The 23,307-nt window shown below is 35.5% G+C and overlaps 1 protein-coding gene across 1 annotated transcript in view; it reads left to right on the forward strand.

Moving 5' to 3' along the window:
* Positions 1-23,307, forward strand: part of LOC150100751 (uncharacterized) — a 161,138-nt gene that overhangs the window by 115,742 nt on the left and 22,089 nt on the right. Inside the window, exon 7 of the mRNA XM_090401264.1 lies at positions 8,248-8,305. Within this exon, the coding sequence (XP_090257390.1) occupies positions 8,248-8,305 (58 nt within the window). The remainder of the gene's footprint in view (positions 1-8,247; positions 8,306-23,307) is intronic.

Here is a 23,307-nt window from a genome sequence, read left to right on the forward strand (position 1 = left end):
GTGTAAAACTAGCTAAACAAAAGTCATGGGAGGACTTTGGCAAGAACATAGAAAATAAATATCAAGAAGGTGGCAAAATATTTTGGAGGTAGTTGAAACTTAGAAATGTCGGAAAGAGTACTGTAAAAGGAGTTAGAGATGATAAAGGAGAAATGAAAATGGGAGAAAAAGATATCCTTGAAGTACGGAGTAATTTCTTCGAAAAATTGCTAAATGAAACGAGCAGTGATAGCACAGTGGTAAAAAACACTCAACAGGCATACAGTCAGGAATACACATATCCATACTTGAAGTAGAAAAACCATCAAAGGTCTAAAATGTGGAAAGGCAACAGGAGTAGATGATATTCGACCAGAAATGCTTAAGTATGGTGGTATAAAAGTCTTGCAGTGGCTACACTGCATAGTTCAGAAAGCCTGGAGAGAGGGACAAATTCCCGATGATTGGAGTAGAGCTCTCATCTACCCGTATATAAAAAGGGAAATAAAACTGAATGTGAGAATTACAGAGGTATTTCCTTACTGAGTGTTCCTGGTAAGATATATGCAAGTATACTTGAGAAATGGTTGAGAAGAATTGTAGAAGAAAAGTTTGGTGAAGAACAAGCTGGATTCCGGCCAAATAAAGGCTGTAAGGATCAATCTTCACTTTACAACAAATAGTGGAGAAATCATGGGAATATAAAAAAGATCTCTATTTGAGTTTTGTAGATCTGGAAAAGGCATATGATTAGGTGCCAAGAGAGAAGCTATTCAATACGCTACAGTTATATGGTGTCGATGGGGCATTATATCAAGCAATGCTTAGTCTTTATTTGAGTTGTAAGTCAGCAGTTAGAATTGATGGAAGTACAGGAAGATGGTTTAATGTTAAATCTGGTGTGAGACAAGGATGTACATTATCCCCTCGGTTATTCATTATCTGTATGGATCACATTATGAAGGAAAGTGGTATTAAATATGATATCAAAATTGGAGATGTTAATGTCAGCTCTTTGCTTTATGCAGACGATGTTATACTTATCAATAAATCCGCCACGAGTCTGCAAGATTCCTTGACTAAATTGAATAACTGTTGTAATAGATATGGTATGAAAGTCAGGAATAAAAACAATGACAATGATAATAGGCAGAATCGTTGAAAATGTCAACTGCATTGTGAACGGAGAACCTGTGGAACAAGTAAAACATTTCACCTACTTAGGCACGATTTTTAGTGAAGATGGTAAATTAAATATGAAAATAGACAACAGAATCAATAAAGCTGGTATAGCAGGAAGTAGTCAATTGAATAAATTCATATGGAATAAGAGAGAAATTAGAGGAAATCTGAACACTAAATTAGCTGTATACAAGACAGTGTTCAAACCAGTGTTAACTTATGGATTTGAGAGCTTATTTGAATTTCTTTAATTTTAATTAAATTAATCTTATTTTAATTTCTCCTATTACAAAAATGGTCTGCATAAGCATCTGCTCCTCACATTGATCTCATGTTAAAAAGAGATCCTCTCCATTTTCTTTGTATTGTTATATTATTATTATTATTATTATTTGACACCCGCAAGGAGTCCAAAGACTCATCGAGGGAGGGCACCTACTCCATAACTCTCTGTCTCCACCACTCAATCCACCAACTGCAGCAAACCGCATCATTTACACCAGTGCCATCTACTGCCACCACCACTAGTATTTTCACACACAATCATAAACATGCATGCCCACAATGGGATTCAAACCCACAGCCTTTTGGCTGGAGAGCAAATACGCTAACCAGGCCAGCCAATTTGGTTATACGTTTTTCCATCTGGTGCTCTCCGTGTTACTTTCTGCATATTTTTATGCTTAAAGATGGATCCTCTCATTACTGATTCATTCACCATACAGAAATCCAGTAACATCTCTCCATTTTCATTTATATTTCTTATACCTTCTTTTCCCATTATCCTTATTATTATTATTACATGACACCTTCAGGGAGTCCAAAGACTCATCGAGGGAGTGTGCCTACTCCACAACTCCTCGTCTACACTAATCCACCAACTACTTTCATCATCTACACCAGAGCTATCTACCGCAAACCACCACTAGTATTTTCACACAAACAATCACAAACATCCATGTCCATAGCGGGATTCAAACCCGCAGCCTTTTTGGCTAGAGAGTGGATATACTAACCACTTGGCCAATCAGGCTTGCCTATCATTTCATTATCATTTCTCTACTTTTATGATCATTTCCTATTTTAGCATTTAGGATCTCCCATTGCTATAATTATGTCTCTAGGATTTGTGTCATGTATTGTTTTTTGTAATATATCATAAAATTCACATTTTTCTTTTTCACCTGCTTTATTAGTTGATGTATATACATTTATAATTGTCACTTGCTGTACTGAACATCATTATTGCCACTCCTTTTGCATGTTTACTATCCTCATCTTTGTTTCCAGCATATATTATTGTTTCTCCTGAACTCAACTGCATCAATTCCTATCCATTCCATCTTGTCTTCCTTTCTTCTAATATTTCAATTTTGTAGTCTTTCATTTCTTTTGGTTGTATTAGCTGCTTTTGATGTTTCATACATTATTCTCACATTCCAACATCCAATTCATATTGTTTTTTTAGCTCCAAATAGTTTATGTCTCTCTTTTGGTTTTTGTATCTTCTCTGAAATTTCTGTTGTATTCCTCAATTCCCTAGTTTCTCTATAAGAGTTTTTGCTATGGGGATGTCATTCTCAACAGTTTTTCTTCATTCAGTATTACATTTTGGTCAGATATTTCTGTGGTCCTGGTTTCCATAGCAAAGCACTTTTTATGAGAATGGGTTGCTAGCCCTTTGCTCAACCCTCACCCATTTACCCAGGCTTAGGACCAGCATCATGTGGCATAGCCACATCATGGCTGGCTTACTGTTTGTTATAGTGAGTTTAAAATAGCATTGGTTTTATAGGACTTAGGTTGGGATTTTTCCATAGTTCTTTATAGCACACATCATTTTGTTATATAAAGTGATGCTTGCTGTAGTTCTACTAGTAAGCAACTTAGATTTATACTGTTTAATAGTTTGTTTATAATTTAATTTATAAGTATATAAATATTCTGAAAGTCAAAAGGCTGAATAAAGTAGGTGTAAAATAAATGAATGAGAGGATTAAGCATGATATCTGGAAGAAGGCACTTTGGAGGCAGCACAAGATGAATAATGGTAATAATCAGTTACACAAAGAATATAAAGAGCAGGCCAGGAAAGTGACTCAGTTGTTAAGGGCAACAGAAGTGCAGTATGAGCAAAAATGAGCAAATCAGGGCCAAGAAAAACCTTATTATAAATTAAAGATGCCAAGAAATTATATTCTTAGTTTTAATCCTTTATCCAAGTGTAAGCAAACAAAGTTTGCACGTGAAGTAACTTCACAACTGGGCAACTCGTATATAGAGGCTAATGACGTCACATCACTTGCCTTAGTATCCCATAATGCAAAGCACAGGTGGTGACCCTTCCGTCATAATCGGTCTAGGTGGTGACCCTTCCCATAATGCTATGCATTATGGGAAGGGTCACCACCTAGACCGATTTCAACCTTTATTAAGGTCTCATCAGTGGGGGCCAGACCCAGAAGTGATACCAAGGTTGAAGTAATGCAGAAGTCATGTTTTCTATTCCTTTTGGCTACTTGTACATGGAAATATGACTTCTGCATTACTTCATCCTTGGTGTCACTTCCGGTCTGGTCCCACTGATGAGACCTCAGTAAAGGTCGAAATCGGTCTGGGTAGTGAATGTATAGCATTATACATGTCTATAAGGATATGTGCTTTACATTATGGGATACTAAGGCAAGTGATGTAAAGTCTTTAATAACCTCTATATACAAGTTGCCCAATCGTGAAGTTACTTCATGCACAAACTTTGTTTGCTTACACTTGGATAAAGGATTAAACCAAGAATATAATTTCTTGGTACCTTTAATTTATACTATAACCAAGTGGGAAAACTTTCAACTAAAACCTCATCAGTTTTTTGTTGATATATAGCAAGCAGAAAGAAGAAGAAGAATTATGGTAAGATGATGTTAATGGATGAAAATGGGAGATTGGTAACATCTGCAGAGGACATAGTTGAGATATTCAGTGAGCAGTTCATCAAGGCATTTCATTCTCAGTGAGAAATCAAAGCTCAAGTTTAGAGCAGTGGTCGGCAACCTTTTCAGACTCGCAGGCCACATTCAACTTTTATTTTTAATAATCGGGCCGCAAGCATTAATTAAGAGAAAATAGTGAGTGAAAAAAATACTTTTTAAGTTATCAGTTTTATTATATCAATCTTAAAAAACACAGAAAATTTAAAGTTTGAGATTACGAGATAAAGTACGATATTTTTGTAATGATGTCTGATATTATATTCTTTTATAACAGCAACAGTTTTATGACAAATAAGACAAAGGGGATTATCCTCATTTTTAATAAAGAAGTGGTTGCTGTTCCATTCATCATTAAACCTTCTTCCTTCATCTGCAATTTTATGTTTTCTTGAACCCATTTTTGAAATTATTTTTAAGAAATATATATCCTCTGAAAATAATAGTTGATGTTATTGAATTATATTAAAATACAGACCAGGGAACGCGACTGAAAAAGTGCGCCAAAATCTCGGGTTTTCATCAGATGAAGTCGCCTGGCATGATGACTCACACGGTTGACTCGGGCCAATTTGCATGGCGATATCACGAAGTATGGGTATAAAATTATTTTTAATTTATTATTCATATTATAAAATGTATTATTTAAATAATTCAGCATACGGGCCACATGTCATATAAGTACGGTTAACCTTTTATGGGCCGCCAAAAATGCATGTTTGGGCCACATGTGGCCTGCGAGCTGCCGGTTGCCGACCCCTGGTGTAGAGAATGAATGAGAGAAGACTTAATAGTGAGTAAGCAAGCGGTATATGAGGAGTATAAGTATATAAGACCTTAAACTAGATGTCAATAAGGCCATAGGACTTAATCACATATCACCACATGTATTAAGAAAATGTTCTAAGGAATTAGCATTAGCCTTGGCCTACTTGTTTAACAAGTTTCGCAACAATACAAGTCCCAAAGGAGTGGAAGGAAGACAAAATTATTGCTCTCCACAAAAGTGGTGATAAGGCCACAGATTATAGGCCAGCCTGTATATCTGGAGTTGTAGTTAAGGTATTGTAGAGATTGGTGATAAATAGGATACAAAAGTGGGTTGATAACAGTGGCATTCTTTGTGCTTGTCAGCATGAGTTTGTTAAAGGGAGGTCATGTTTTACCAACTTTCTTATGAACTGTAATAAGGTCATGAATGTATTGGACAAGGGAGATGCATATACACTGCTTGGAAAGAAGCCAAGAGACATCCCCATAGACAAGGTGCATCGTGCCATGTAATGAGACGTGTTTATAGTTAGTATAAATTGGAGAAATATGATGCTCAGATATTTGATATCTGAGGTGGGGTGGGAGAGAATAAATCTTGTTTATCAGTTGTTTTTATGATAATTATTTTCCTAATTTCTAATATTTGGAATATTCTCATGTTAAGGTTAAGACTTGATTGAATAAATTGTGCCAAATTTCACCTCCATGCTGAAAGTTTGCTCTCTTATCTGTTTTCATTGATTTGATTGCAGCATTTCTTTCAATGTTAATATTTTTGGGGCTACCTCATTTTTCTGAAACTTTTTTTTTCTTTCAAAATTTCATCAAATCCATTGCATTTGATAAACTGTCTGGCTTACTTTAAGCAGTCAAATTCATTTCACTGTTTCAAAGTGCAGTTTTGTTAATGGTCACTTTTCTTTCTAAACCATGTACTATGTACTATGTACATAGTACATGGAAATGTACTATGATATTTCTGTGTGAGATTAAAGTGCCACAGTGTACTGATAGAGGTTTTGGGTAGTACCTGAAATGCACATGCTGACCTGATTTTAATAATCAAATTTTATATATAAGGTCATTATTGTTTTGGGACAAGATGACCTTGAAGATATATGTACCATTGTATGTCCTTTCTCTCCCTCATGGTCAATGTAGTCATACTTTTGGCAAAGAATGACAGGAATAATCCCAAGTTTGACCTTTGTCTGCTAAGTGAGCATGTGCTGAGAAATGTGATTGATAGTTCAGGGAGAAAGTCACATAATAAGAATAAACATTTTGATCAGTCAGCAATTAATTTGTCCGAACTTAGCAGCATCCATATGTACACTATGATGAAATAGGTATTGGTATCTTCATGTTCTTCTGTGGCCTATGCTTATATTAAGTAAATAAATATACTATATAGTTGATTGTGTCAGTGGCACATGGTGAAGAACTTTATAAAATGATGTTATTGTAGGATGGAATATTAGTGGCTTACCTGTTTGTATGATGTAAAAGACATCACCCCAAACCAGTTGTAGGCAGCATTATCAGTTGGTAAAAATGTGAGGAACCGAAAGATTCAGGAAGAAGATCCAAGGAAAGAAGGTAACACCACAAAGTGCATGGATGTGATGTATGGAAATCTTGGCAATTTGATGTGGAAATGATCAACCAGGAGCTCAAAAAGTGTGCAGGGATTCAGGTTAGTACTAAAATACTACATAAAGAGCTACACAGTCTCTGTTTCTGTGGAAGAGTATCTTCACATTAGCCAAACATCAAGCATTCAATAAATCATGGCTTAAAGCACATTATGACTGGTCTATGAAGTATTGGATGTTGTGATGTGGAGCAATGAATAAGGTATTGTGCCCTTTTTTATTAGATGAGCGAGTGTGGATATGACGGATGATTGATAGAATGCCTTAGGCCTAAGTGTATCGCCTCAACTGTGAACTTCAACACAAGCAAGAAAAAAAAAAGGCTCAAAAAATATTTTGGTTGGTATCACTTCAGGAACTATGTTTACCATAATGCTGTTTTATATGTTCAGCATATTGTAGAGTTAACACTAGTGAAATGTATAATGTGAGCCCTAATCCCATCACTGTAGCTCCTTTTTTCTGCAGCAGGCCTTGCTGCAACAGTATTATCTCTCATTCCAATTTTCTCATCCTCCTTCCACCACCTGCTAATTACCTTATCAGGAATGTTTAAACATCTGGACTCTATCTGTAGATAGACCCTTGCAAGTGAAGTTACTTACTACAGATGAAGATTCTGTTTTTTGACTTTCCCTTCATATGCCAGCAAGGAAAGACAGGAGAACTCTAATTTTTCACATTGAAACAGAAGAAAGTATGTTAAGATCTCAGTGTAATTTAGGATTCTTGGTTCTTTTTTTCCCCACCCTCCTACATTTGTATGCACTTCTGCTATTACTAGTTCAATAAATATGAAGAATTATCATTTCTCCCCTAGCAACACCAACACGGAAGGTCAATAGTACTAGATCCTTAGTGATGATGCAGTACTTTATAAGGGTCCTTTCTCGCCACCACCCTTCTTTTCCCAAGTATATGTTTCTAATAGCCAGCCAATAATTAAGATTTCTTTCTAACTTTATTACAAGGAATTATATCAAGAGTTTTCAGGATTTGGGATCCTGAGTTCCTTTCATTCTTCTTTTGTATGTTAGTATAGTCTGCTAATAATGAAAAAACTGTATCCAACTTTAATTATTGTATATTATGTCACAGTCTTGCATGATTCAAGAGTCTATAGATTTGTTTGTCTCCTTTTTTATTAAATAGAACTACAGATTTTTGTAGTTGTCATGTAAATGGTGCCAATTAAGGTGTAATTCATTTGTATCCTTATTATGTATGTAGTGAGTATTAGGTGTATGTATTACCTAGAAGATGACATAGATATGTGCATCAAAATTTTTAGTATAATTAAACACTTATGACATTATTTTTTCGTGTCTCCTTAATGTTTCAGCACATCTACAAACAGAGAGAGGGTAATTTGACCAAACCATTGCCATGATGGAGCATACCAAAATTTGATCATTAAAACAAATGTATTTGGTTTATTGACTATTATGACACCAACCACAAGCTAATTTTATATACATTGTTAATTATAACACAAAAAAAAAAAAAAATCAGTCTCTAATTATTTTCTCTTCTTAATTTCAAAATTTAATGACTTTACTTTTTAATTAAGTAAAAATGTGCTGTCTATTTGCTTGTCTATACATTGCAATGTATTTTATTCTATTTTTCATAAATTAAATAGGAAACTATTTTTTCCCATTGTATTTGCACAGAAATTCTCTCCATACTGTAACAGAGTCAGGAAACCTAGTTCCAAATCTGTTGAGTGAAGTAAGTGAATTTTTTTTGTTTATGTGTTTTTTGTTATATATAGGCAGCCCTCGGTTTACGACAGTTCAATTTATGCTGATTCACAATAACAGCGGATGCCTGCACGTGCTTTCTTACTATAGTGTGGTCTGACTGAGAAACAACTCTAGCAGTCACTCTAGTGTTTGAGTGTTTACCTAGCTACTATGATATATATGTATCAAACCTAGTTTTACTGTTGAATCTACCTAATTGTTCTATTTAATTTTTTTTACATACATACATATTTAAATTGATAAAGTACGTAATTACATACCATGTCTGATAAAAGAAGTGCAGAAAAATTAGCAGAACTTCGTGTTAAGAAGGCGTGGAAATCAGTCACACTTGAAAAGAAGATGGAGGTGATTCGAAGAATGGAAGATGGGTAGACACATGCTAATGTCTGTAGAAGTATAAACTTACCTCCATCAACTGTTACTACAATTATGAAAAATGCAGATAAAATAAAACAGTCTGTGCAACAATCTACGGCGGTACTAAATGCAAAACATGTAAGTTATAGCAGGGGTAAACTTCATGAAAAAATGGAAAAATTATTATCATTATGGGTGGATGACTTGAATCTGAAAAACATTCCTCTGACACAGACTATTATAACTGAGAAAGCAAAAACAATTTTTGAGGATCTTAAAAAGACAGATGGAGGCAAAGAAACATTTTTAGGAAGTAAAGGTTGGTTCATGAGATTTAAGTCTCGAAGTAAGTACTATAGTGTCAAATTATGTTGTATGGCATCACGTGCAGATGTTGCGGCAGCGGCTGCTTTTCCTAAAGAATTTTAGGAATTTCAAGACTGTGTAGAACAAGGAGGTTATCCTCCTGATCTCCTTTTTAATGTTAATGAGACTGGGCTCTACTGGAAAAAATTGTCATCATGCACCTTCATTTCCTGTGAAGAACGTTCGGCTCCAGGTTTTAAAGCTGCAAAAGATAGACTTACGCTTTTGTTGGGTGGAAATGTCTCCGGAACTTTGAAGATTAAACCAGTGTTGGTGTATCATTCACAGACACCATGTGCCTTCAAGGGTCTAAAGGCCATGCTGCCAGTCTATTGGAAATGAAACAAGAAAGCTTGGGTTACACAGGACGTTTTTATAGATTGGTACACGAATTATTTTTGTCCTACCATGCTTCGCTTCTGTAAAGAAAATAATTTGCCAGCCAAGGCATTGCTTCTCTTGGATAATGCCCTTGGACATCCTCAAAACCTTGCTGAAGTAAGAACACCATTGGATGTTTAAGGTTGTTTACATGCCCCCAAACTCAACATCACCTTTGCAACCAATGGATCAGGGGATTATATCAATCTTCAAAGCCTATTACCTCTGTATAGCATTTATGGAAATGATAAGAGTCTTGGACACCTCAGGAAAAACTATTAAAGACTATTGGCAGTCATTCGATATTTTGAAGAGCATTAACAACATCGAGGCAGCTTGAAACGTGTCAGCAAAGTGTTTAAAAGGAGCATGGGGAAAACTTCTTCCGGCATTTATGCACTACTTTGAGGAATTAGAGCAAGAGGAGAATGTTATTGAAGATGTTACCAAGCTTGAGCGAGAGGTGGGATTGTACAATATTACAGCTGAAGATGTGACAAGTCTTAGAGAGCCATGATAAACCGCTTTCCAATGAAGACTTAAAAGAATTAGCCAAACAATTAAGTCAACATCCAAAGGAGGAGAAAGAAAACGAAGAAGGTCGTCTGAGAGATATGAAAATGGCCGATTTACAGCGTATCCTTGCAAGCATAGAGACATTGACTGATGAACTCTGCAAAATGGACCATGATTGAGAATGGAGTGCAAACGTAAAAAAGGAGTGTAATCGCATCTATTCGACCTTACACTGAACTCCTTAAAGAAAGAAAAAGAAAATCTAGGCAGTTAACACTGGATACTTTTTTCCAAAAAAAATGCAGGTGATCCGAAACCAGGAACTTCAACATAGAAATATGTAATTACTTTTCGAAGTTTCATATTTTTTGTATATAATTTTGTTTTGTTTTCGTTATTAATAATTTTATTTTAACAAATATATGTATGTATTATCAAAGCTTTAAATATAATAACGTTACACATATTTCATGTGCATATTTTTTTGATTACCAGAACATAACTTCATACCTCCCATTAAAATTGGGTTTGTTTTACGCCGATTCAGTTTACACCCATTTTTTCAGGAACGGAATTGCGGTGTAAACCGACGGCTGACTGTATCTCCAAATGGAAAGACGGATAGAATGGAATATGAGTATAATAATACTAATATTTAACAAAAGATGAGATAAAAGGAAACTGCCATTTACAGAAGAATTAGTTTATTGAATACATACTATAAAATATATAGTAGAATAATTAATGAAATAGTGAAAAAGTATTATTAAAAATGTCAAAATGGATTTAGAAAAGGAACAGTCTATAATGGATTCAGCATTTTGTTTAAACTGCTTATAGCAAAAAGAAGAGAATTTAATTTAGAAACTTGTCTTCTGTTTATAGATTATGAAAAAGCATAAAACAAAATACAAAGACATATATTGTTTGACAGTCCATGCAGTTAGCCTAGTGGCTTTGTGCTTCGCAATCATATGCTTGGGGAAGGAGTGTCCTGGTTCGATTCCCGTCGCTGACATGAGGAGCTTAAGGATCTTCCTCAGCCATAGCCAAGTTAGCTGGTCTTGGGTGTGGATAGCAGGTTTTTATCCCCCAGTTTATCTGGGGATTTTCATCCCGCAAGCAGGCAAACCAGCTTGTGGGATGAAATCCATCCTCGTGAACACACGGATCTACAGTCATAAATACTTAATCTCCCATGAGGGGGCTCAACTTGCCCCAATAGGGATAGAGGAGAAAAGGGAGGAAAACTCCATATGAATAAATGAATAAAATTGTTTGACATATTACCAAGAATAAATATACCCGATATTTTATTACAGGCAATATTTATAATAAATTTAGTTTAATCCTTTATCCAAGTGTGAGCAAACAAAGTTTGCGCCTGAAAGTATCTTCATGACTGAGTTAAGGTGGTACAACACCAGGGCAACTCGTTGCAAAGGTGGAGCAAGCTACCAACACTCCTATCTCAGTATCTCCTATAATGCAAAACACATCTCCTTACAGATATGTCTAATGTTATGCATTAAGGGAAGGGCCACTACCCAGACTAGTTTCGACCTTTATTGGGGTGTCTTCAGTGGGAGCCAGGCCCAAGTGGAGATATCAGGCAGAAGCATTAGCAGGTCATCTCTACCTATAGGAATTGCCAATTGGTGTGCCACCCTTTTTTAATAATTTACTCTGGATTTAGAGAAAGATGTTGAAAGTTTATTTTTCACTTGGTTAGAGCATAATAAATTTAGTTTAATCCTTTAAAGAATTAAAATTTAAAGCATTAGCAGGACTAAAAATAAATTTAGTTTAATCCTTTAAAGGATTAAACTAAATTTATTATACTCTAACCAAGTGAAAAATAAACTTTCAACATCTTTCTCTAAATCCAGAGTAAATTATTAAAAAAGGGTGGCACACCAATTGGCAATTCCTATAGGTAGAGATGACCTGCTAATGCTTCTGCCTGATATCTCCACTTGGGCCTGGCTCCCACTGAAGAGACCTCAATAAAGGTCGAAACTGGTCTGGGTAGTGGCCCTTCCCTTAATGCATAACATTAGACATATCCTCAAGGAGATGTGTTTTGCATTATAGGAGATACTGAGACAGGGGTGTTGGTAGCTTGCTCCACCTTTGCAACGAGTTGCCCTGGCGTTGTACCACCTTAACCCAGTCCTGAAGATACTTTCAGGTGCAAACTTTGTTTGCTCACACTTGGATAAAGGATTAAACTAAATTTATTATACTCTAACCAAGTGAAAAATAAACTTTCAGGCAATATTTAATATATACAAGGATAATGGAATAGAAATAAAGAGGAAAAAAAATATCTGAAAAGCATTCTATAAACCAAGATGTAATTTTGGGATGTCCTCTATCTCCAGTTCTTTAATATATATGTTAATGAAATGCTAATAAAGTGGAACACTTCAAATAACCCAGATATAGAAACTTCTTGTAATGATAAAATAAATTATTATTATTATTATTATTATTTTCGGGCTACTCCAGGGAGTCCTTAGTTTCATCAAGGGAGGCCCTAAATATCATGTCCACACAACTATACGACATTCTCACAGTATCTATCATACCTTGCCTTGAACTCGCTCACTGTCATAGCACCCACAACAGACTCTGGCAGCTTATTCCACTCATTTACCACTCTAAAAGTAAAGAACCCAGCTCTAACACCACTGCTAACCACACTCTTGCCCAGCTTCCATAGGTGTCCCCTAGTTCTCCCACCACCAGTTCTGATCTCAAAAATATCCTCTGAATTAATCTAATAGAATCCTTTTAGCAATTTGAATGTCTTAATCATATCTCCCCTTTTCCGCCTATCAACCAGTTTCTGCAACCCACAAATCTTCAACCTGTTATCATATGGTTCATTCCATAGACCTGCTATCATCTTAGTCACTCGCCTCTGGATCCTCTCCACCTCCTCCCCATCAAGAAGGAACCGAGGTGACCAAATCTGGGCACAGTAGTCAAGATGAGGTCTTATCAAGGCTCGGTACAGAGGTACAATAACTTGCTTGTCTCTACTCGTTAAGGTATTTTTCAACAACCAAGTGAGTTGATGAGCTGATTTAGCTACTTTCGCAACGTGCCCCCTAAACTTCATCTCCCTATCCACCAACACTCCCAAGTACCTGGCCTCATCAATCTCTTGGAGTACAGTTCCACCAATGTGGTATACTGCTGCTAATCTTTTCACTCCAAAATGCATAACCTTACATTTTGTCACATTAAATTGACATCCATTCTCCTTAGCCCAGAACTCCAATCTATCTAAGTCATCCTGCAAGACTTTGACATCTTCTGCATTCACTATCGCCCTCTCCAACTTTGCATCATCAGCGAACAAATGAACTGTTCCACTTAGATCCTTCTCTATATCGTTAATGAACAGATTAAACAGCAGTGGTCCAAGAACAGAACCCTGCGGCACCCCACTAGTCACAGGCCGTCTTTTGGACTCCACTCCTGAATAAATCACTTTGATATCTCTCCATCAACCACCCACCTATCCATCTCACCAACCCTATATCAATTCCCATATGTTGTAGTTTACGGATTAGAATTCCATGTGGTATCCTGTCAAATGCCTTTGCCAAATCCAGCAGTATCACTGTAAACCCATTTCCCTTATCCAGTTCAGCCATCACCTTGTTATAAAACTTGAGCAAGTTACTCAGACATGATCTACCCTTTACAAAGCCATGCTGTCCCCTGTACAGTATCTCATTTTCATCAATCCATTCCTGTATTTTTCTCTTGACTACTTTCTCCAAGACCTTGACAACAACTCCTGATATGCTGATCGGTCGGTAATTTGCAACCATAGTCTTGGATCCTCCTTTATGCAGTGAAACTATTTTCCCCTCTTTCCATGCCTTCGGGACTAAACCAGACCCGAGACTCAGATTAAACAACATGGTCAAGGGCACTGATAATTCCTTAGCCGCTTCATGCAAGACCCGTGCCGGTATACCATCTAATCCCACAGATGTATTCACATTAAGGTTCTGTAATAGACTATTCACCTCCACTTCATTCATCACAATTCCCATATAAACTAATGGTTCCTTCATTTTTTCAATGTCTCCACCTGGATGATATACTTTTGCAAAGTGCGTGCTCAGTAACTCCACTATATCGACTGGTTCAGTGACCTCCTTACCATCGTCATTCCTTAAAATCATTTTTCCATGTACAGTTTTTTTCTTGTTTGCAGCATATTGAAAGAACTATTTGGGATTCTCTTTTGCTTGCATTGCTAGTTTCCTTTCATAATAGGCTTTTGCTGTTTTTACCACACTCATTACCCTTCTGGCCTGCACTTTATACCGTTCATGTGCCTGCAGGTCACCCCTTTCTTTAAATTCCCTCCACAGTTGTTTCTTTTTTTTGCAGCTCAAGCTTAATGGTGTTATTCATCCATTTAACCCCTACTTGTTTTACTATTTGGACCCTAGGTATACAATCAGCCATAACCTCCTGTAAATGCTCCTTGACCACTTCCCATGCTCTATCGACGTCCAGCCCTTGCAGTTGTACATGCCATGGCACTGATCCAAGCAATCTCCTAAGCTTGTCATACTTGCCAGCACGGTAATTCCACATATACCCTGCCTTAATCAAAAATTCCCCACCTTGTGCCCACTCTCACCAATAGGTGGCAACATGGTCATATTCATTACAGTCAAATTGTGAGATGCTATTACCAGGTCAAGCACTCTCACACCCCTAGTATTTTCAATTACATGCTGTCTCAGATAGTTATCCCTTAATAATTGAATAAAATCCATTTCCTTCCTCACATGTGTCCTCTCCTCCTTCCAATCAATGTTACCATAACTAAAATCCCCTATAATAATTACCCTCCTTCCACTCATTTCATCAATTTGTTTATGTATACTATCTCCACCATCTATTCCATCACCTGGTCTATAGCAGCACCCAACTGTATATTTTATTCTGCCAGTCTCAATCTCACACCAAATAGCCTCAAATGCGCTCCTTTCACTATCCTACAATACAACTTCAATTCTCCTTGGTTGCAGTTCATCAGCTATCATCAATAACACCCCTCCCCCCATTTTATTCTCTCTGTCCCTCCTAAACACACTATAACCTATACATTCTATCCCACTAACTATATCATCTTTCGTCAGCCATGTTTCACTATTGCCAATAACCTGTGGCCAGGAAGAGTCAATCAAGGCCAAAAATTCTTCCTTCTTGTTCCTAATACTCCTGGCATTAGTATACATGAAATGCAGTGATCCCTTTGTTCCACCCCTATCTTGATGCGTTATTCTAAATGTCCCATTCCCATTTTTTGTCCTTAGTGCTGGCTCAGGTACATTATATACATTTTTACATTCAACTGTCTCACTGATGTCTGCATATCCACTCCCCCCCCTATCCTTGGTAGTTCTAGTTTCCCCTGGTTCTGCACATCCATTTTCACTTCATTCAGCAATACTTTTTCCAGTCTTCGCACACCAAGTCCATTCAAATGCAGGCCATCCATCTTGTATAAGTCCTTTCGCCCATCAAACTCATTCCACACGTCCACGAATTCCACACCACACCATTTGCATAACCTGTGCATAATGTCATTTGCGATTATGGCCCTCCTTCTAAACTCCTCTCTGTCATACCACGGCAACAGCCTCACCATTCTAACTCTGTCACTCTTTTCTTTCGCTACCTTTAACAATACTTTCAAGTCCTCTCTCATAAAAAATTTATCACCTTTCAATTCATTCGTACCCACCACAATTATTAATTCTTTCACCCTCTGTTTTTGCACTCTAATACTCTCACTTCCATCCTTAAATTTCGCACCCGGTAAGTACGATTTAGTTACACTCCCATCTATCACTCCGATATTATTCTTTATTAAATACATTATTCTTTGCAGATGATCAGTAATAATATCAGATAAGGAAGATAATTTGGAGCAATACATAATTTAAACATCATATTACAAAAGTTTGGGACAAAACTAAAACGATGGCATTTTTTAAACAAACTTCAGTTAAAAATAAAATAGTAATTGATATAAAACAGATAAATACTTTTAATTTTCTTGGATGTGAAATATCATATGAAGAAGAAAAACTTTCTTTGGGAAATAAAATATGATATTGGGGATAGTAGCTATTTTGCAGATTATAGGCCTGATAAATAAAACTCTTAATCCTAATTTTGTACAAAAAGAAATATGCTTAAAAATATACAGTACCTTTAGCTGTAATACATTATTATATGGCAGTGAAATTTAGGTAATTAATAAACCCTATGAACAAAGATTAAAAATGAGTGAAATGAGATTCATGAGAAAAACTGCAAAATACACATTCTTACACCAAAAAAAGGAATGAAGACATTTTAAAATAACTAAAAATTAAATGAATAGAAGAAAACTAAACAGAAATAAACAACATTGGATAGAATATGTAAACCAAATGGCCAATATTCAGTATCCTAAACAATTAATAAAATATAAACCAAATGGAAAGAGAAGGCCAAGTAAACCTCAAAAGAAGCTATTAGATTAAAATGGGACCAGGACATATCATAAGGTTTGTATTTGGTGTTATGATGATGATGAAGTGTAACTTCATCATCATCATAACTTCAGCATTTGTGTCCTTCCATTATTCCATCTTGGAGTTCACAGCATTATTTATATGGATGATTTCATCAAATAATTCATCTCCATCAACAATATTGAATATTTTGCTGTCAACATCACTGATTGCTTTTAGGCTACTTGCAACTTCATCCCAAGTTAGTGGAGTTTGCAACTTAATCCAGTGAAATGCTTTCAATGGCTGGAAATGATAAGTCCATTTGCTTGAATATTCAAGGAAAGTATCATAAAATAAATTTGTAGTGTCTAAAAATTCTTTTTCATCAAAGATGCCCTCATTTTTGAACTCTGAAATAATTGATTACATTTTAAATGTTTGAAAGTTCTCAGCTTTCCTATTTGTAATTTTCTGTCTGAGCAATTCCAATTCTTCTACCACTTCAGTGACCAAAATATTTTCCCTTTCTATTTTCATTATTGTTACTGAGAACATTTTCAGTTGGCTTTGCAAGAAATGGAGCCAAAGTATTGATTGTTGGTTACTGAAAAATGATTTCAATAATGTAGAGCATTTATCTTGTGATAAAAAGTAAGATCTGAGTTCATCACATGTGTCAATAATCCTATTCACGGCTGATAGTAAAGATAACCATCTTGTTTGTACACTGCCTATAACATGCTTTTATTCAATTTCTGTAAATGCATAGAAATTCTTCAATTCCTCTGCTCTCATGGTGTAAATGTGGAAATATTGAAATATTTTATTTACAATTGTTTCAATATCAATAGGCAAAACATCAGCAATTGTCTGTACACCATTATGAAAAACATGAGCAGCACAGCCAATAGCCATTTTTAACCCTTTGTTGTGTCTTGAAAATACATTGTTAGAACCACCTTGTTTATATCCACCGAAGTTGGTGTTGCAGTTATCTGCAGAATATACAGTAATTTTCTTAGTCAGCTGCTGTTTCTGCAAAATATCGTCAGTTAATTTCCCTTTTGAATTTTTGAATTACATCATTTTTGAAGCCTGTGTAGCTCAGTGGATGTGGTGTTTGCACACCACGGCACTTAACCGCATGAAGGAAGATTTCTTGGTTTTGAATCTAGTCGGTGACTAGAAGAAATTTTTCTAAGCCTTTTTCGACCGGTTCTCGAGTTAGTTGATCTCTGGCATGGGCAAACGAGTTTTTTCTCCCATAAACTCGGGTTTTTCGTCCCGTAAACTCAAGAAAATCGACTGTAGAACCCACATTATTTCAGACATTAAATACGAGTCTTAGGATTAGGGAGCATGAGATGGCAGCACTTGTTGAGCCATCTCTCTTCACTGCATGCTTGTTAATTAGTGATAGCCTTGAGCCAGCTATCTCTGATTGGGTACCAGTGGAGATTGAACTGCCCACTCAGTCTCCAAAAGTTAGATAGGGCTAAAAACGGTCTTGCCTACTCCCTATATATGGGAATAAAAAGGCATTAGCTGAGTTGATCATTTTTGAAAAAAAAATGATGTAACATCTTGACTTGAACTACGAGCAGCAGCTGCCAATTTATGTTTTTGCTTCGTCAAATGTTGTTTTATATCAGAATAGCCTCCATGTTCAATTGAAAAAAACTGAATGACACACAGTACATTGCAACTTGTTTGTTGTTGCATCGTCGTTGAAGAAGGGACATTCTTTTAAATCCTGAGTGAAACTACACTTCCTTTTCGGCATGATAAAATCTGGATGAAATATCACCACTCACAATATATACTCACTTTAACTTTTACAATGCTGCAATCAGTGGCAGCACTGCTGCATCTGGGCAGTAACAAGGTTACTTCATCTACCATACCATAAGAAACACAAAACAATGGTATGGTATGGTAGATGAAGTAACCTTGTTACTGCCCGGATGCAGCAGTGCTGCCACAGCATTTTCGTCCTATCGCAGAGAGAGTTCGTTCATAACAGTTGATAATCGTCATACATACATGCATGTTTTCGATCTCAAGCTATCACATGCCAGCAGAGACATTATCCTTTCCATATTTAAACATACAAGAATGAAGTCATGTCACGAATTCAGAAAGGGACAATCAGTTAGCAGCCTGTTAAGGTTTGGTCAGGACAACAGGACCAAAGTTTAAAAAAGGTGACAATCCTGTTAAAAAAGGGATGTCTGATCACCCTAAGCTAAGGTCATGCTGTTCCAATATACAGTATGTCACAACAGTATACAAGGTAATGAATACATTTATTTTTTATTTATTATTTATTATTAAACTAAATAATAAATTTAGTTTAATCCTTTATCCCAGTGAGAGCAAACAAAGTTTGCACCTGAAAATATCTTCAGGACTGAATATCACTGGGATAAAGGATTAAACTAAATTTATTATAGTCTAACCTAGTGAAAAATAAACTTTCAACATCTTTCTCTAAATCCAGAGTAATTTAATAAAAAAAAAGATGGCAAACCTTTTGGCAACTCCTATAGATAAAGATGACCTTGCTACTGCTTCTGCCTGGTATCTCCAACTCTGGGCCTGGCTCCCACTGAAGAGACCTCAATAAAGGTCAAAACTAGTCTGGGTAGTGGCCAATCCCTTAATGCATAACAGTATACATATCCACAAGGAGATGTGTTCTGCATTATGGGAGATACTGGAATAGGAGTGTTGGTAGCTTGCTCTACCTTTGCTCTGAGTTGCCTGGTGTTGTACTACTTACCCAGGTAAGATAGTACAACACTATATTCAGTCCTGAAGATATTTTCAGGTGCAAACTTTGTTTGCTCTCACTGGGATAAAGGATTAAACTAAATTTATTATATCACAATTATCCTCTGAGTTGTATATGCAACTTTTGCTATGTGACTTCAGATTTCCTATCCACCAACATACCCAGATCCCTTGCCTCTTCAGTTTCTTGCAGCATAACCCTAATATAATATGCCACTGGAACTGTAATCACGCTAATGCGCACAACTTTACACTTACTAACATTCAATTGACAGCCATTTTCGTTGCTCAAATTTAATCAGTTTATTAGTATCATAAATCATGAAATCAGCTTATTAATAATGTTTTATATTATTAATAAACTTTGTGCATATATTTTCATAGTTCTCTGTTCTCACAAAACTGGCACAAATAGAAGTACCATGTAAAAATTGAGGAAACATATGAAAACACTAAAGTTCTTATTTTCTCGTGTTCACTTCAATTTTTGTTTTGTTAATTTTAAAAAAGAAATGCATATGCCCATTAAAAATTGGGAAAATTAGATTTGTCACCTAAACATAACATGAAATCATTTTAGTTTTGTTATTTTTTGTTTTTTTTAAATCAATACTACATATCTTTGCTCATTTTGTAATTTACTAAAATAAAGAGCCAAAAGGCTTCATTCAGCAATGCAAAAATTATAAAAATTAAGTGGATATTAAATCCATTATTTCAAGGAATATATGGATGCTTGGACATAGCAATCATCTCCCCTACAAGGTCCGGCCAACTTGTAACTGCTGGCAAGTGTATTCCCATAAGCTCGCTGGTCAAATTTCGTATGAAACTTTTATAGTTTCTATATTCAGCTTTGAAATAATGCTGGATTTAATATCCACTTAATTTTTATAAAAAAAAAAGTAAGCACCATATGATATAGAAACATAAACAGACTAATTCACAAGAAATAAGTGATTACACTAGCATATGTATTGAGAGGGAAAAAAATCCTGATATTAGTAACCTTGCCAGATAGGTTTTTTCAAAAACACAAGTTTACTCTATTCTGTCATGATAAGTTTAACCTGAATCTTTTAATGTTTCATGAGTACAGACCATGGAGGAGGTAGTAGTATATTTAGAAAAATTGTATGCAAAATAACTTACTTTTCTATCACTTTTGAATGACAAATAAAAATTTCAGTCTATCTGAACATTGCTGCTCTTTCGTTGTCAGTCAGCTCAACACTGACCAACCACACTCACTTGGTCATTTTTTTTTTCCAGTGGGTAGAGTGATACTTGCAATAAGATACACAGATGACAAGGCATTACTATCAAACACTGAAACAGGACTATAACATTAAGTGCCCATTAAAGAACTAAAATGTGGAAAGGCAGAAGGAATAGATGAAATACCTGCAGAATTCCTGAAACAACTTCAGAAGAAAGGAACTGAAGAAATAACCAAAATAATAAATTTAATTTATAACAAAGGAGAACTACAAAAAGATTTTATGACCTTAATATTTATACCTATACCAAAGAAAAGTAATGCAGTGAACTGCAAGGATTTTAGAACAATAAGCCTTATTTCCCATACATCAAAAATACTTGTGAGAATCTTAACACGAAGAATTGCATCTAAAGTGGAAGAATTTCTTGGAGAAGATCAGTTTGGTTTCAGGAAGGGTAGGGGAACAAGAGATGCAATCAGACTGTTAAGAATAGTAAGTGAAAGAGGTCTAGAAGTGAAGAAGTTAACATCTGTTATATAGATTTTGAGAAAGCTTTTGACTATGTAAAATGGGATAAAATAGTGGAAATAATGGAAAAGATTGGTATAGATTGGGAAGACAGAAGGCTAATTATCTCACTATAAAATAATGGAAAAGATTGGTATAGATTGGGAAGACAGAAGGCTAATTATCTCACTATATATGGGACAAACTGCCACGGTGAGAGACATATATGGTACAACAGTACCAGGCATCATTGGACGAGGAGTAAGACCAGGCTGTCACCAATTTTGTTCAACACGTATTCTGAAGCAATGCTAAAAGAAGCACTGGAGAATTCGGAAGAAGGAATAAAGATTGGAGGTAGAGAGATATTTGCAATAAGATATGCAGATGACAAGGCATTATCAAACACTGAAACAGGATTACAACATCTGGTGAACAGATTACTGGAATCCTGTATCAATTATGGAATGAAAATTAACATCAGAAAAACGAAGGTGATGAAAATAGCAAGGAAAGAGGCAAATATGGATATCAGAATAAATGGGAGAAAAATTGAATCAAGTAAAGACATTTAAATATCTAGAAAGTGTTATTAGCAGTGATGGAAGATGTAAAAGTGGAATAAAAGCAAGAATAGCAATGGAAAGAGATGCCTTTAATAGAAAATGAAATTTATTCAGAAGTAAAATGGATAGAAACCTAAAGAAAAGACTTCTTTAGGTTTCTATAAAATGTTATGTATGGTGTGTTGCCCTCTATGCAGCTGATACTTGGACTTTCTTCTTAAAGAAAGTCCGTTCTTCTTTAAGATTTTGGAAAGCTTTGAGATGTGGACTTGGAGAAGGATGGAAAAAATCAAATGGACAGATAAAATAACTAATGAAGAGGTCTTAAAAAGAGTAGAAGAAGTCTGTTAAGGAGGATAAAAAGAAGCAAGGGAAACTGGATCAGACATATTCTGAGAGGGAATTGAATCATTAGAGATGCCATCGAAGGAAAAAATAGACGGAAAAAGACCCAGAGGAAGAGTAGGGAAAACAATGCTAGATGACATGCTGAATGGAGACAGGTACAAACTTGAAAGAGAAGGCTCAGAACAGAAGAGAGTGGAAGAAAAGTTTCTGCTACTAAAAGAAGAACCTGCTCAATTGCAGAATACTAAAGAAGAGTGATACATGTACAGATGAAATTTTTTTTTAACTTTGCAAGATAATGAATAATCAACACTCAAGTATATTAGCCATTTGCTTTGGTTTCATTTACACGCACATCTCTATGCTAGTATATAAGTTTTAGTTTAAGTATCTTCCACTATTTGTTATTAATCACATAGGCTTGCAAATTTAAACTTTTTAAAAGTTATTTTGATCCAAATAAGCGAATGTCCATGATTCAGTTATGCTGATTTTTAAAATGTTTTCATTTATTTGCTCTCACACTAAGAATTTTTATAAATTGGAAAGGGGAAAAATGTAATATATACATAAAAATATAATAATTTAATTTAAAAGAATAAATATTTTGTACTGTTATGCTAACACTGAAAGAACATATACAAAGCATTTACAAAAAATGAAGAAGTTGATGCAAAATGAGTATTCATTCTTTCATAACTTACATGTTGTCTTCTTTCATCAACATCTTAGGGACAGTTTGGAAAGGCTGAAAAAACCCGTACTGTTGTTCTTGGCATTTCCAAGGGATTTGATAATCTGGCATATAGGGCTTCTCAGCAAACTGCTATTTTATGATCTATCTTTCCCTTTGTAAATGGGTTGCAGTTTTTTCTCAGATCATTCACTGCATGTAATGGTGGATATATTCTGTCTTTTTATATATTATGTTATATTTCTCCATTACCTTTCTCATATACATACGTCACCTTTTTTTCACTGATCTTAAACTCCATGCTTTTTGCTTGATGATAGCAATTTTCTATTCTTCCTACTCATACAACCCATGCAGTGCTCAAGCATTCCAAGTTTTCAAGATTATCTATGACCATTGTTTATGTTGGATTTCTTCACTATCTTCCTCATATACATAGATAATATACATACATGACCTTCTTTCACTGATCTTAAACTCTTCATGCTTTTGCTTGATGATAGCAACTTTCTATTCTTCTTACTCATACAAACCATGTAGTGATCAAGCATTCCAAGTTTTCAAGATTATCCATAACCAGAGTCATATACATTGATCGCTATACCAACCTTCAGTTGGGAGAGAGGGGAATGATGACAACCTAGTCATCTGTAATGCTTCCAAAA

The sequence above is a fragment of the Typopeltis vanoorti genome, chromosome 12 (assembly GCF_054136105.1).
Source record: "Typopeltis vanoorti isolate ZY-2024b chromosome 12, IOZ_Tvanoo_1.0, whole genome shotgun sequence".
Classification (NCBI taxonomy): domain Eukaryota; kingdom Metazoa; phylum Arthropoda; class Arachnida; order Uropygi; family Thelyphonidae; genus Typopeltis; species Typopeltis vanoorti.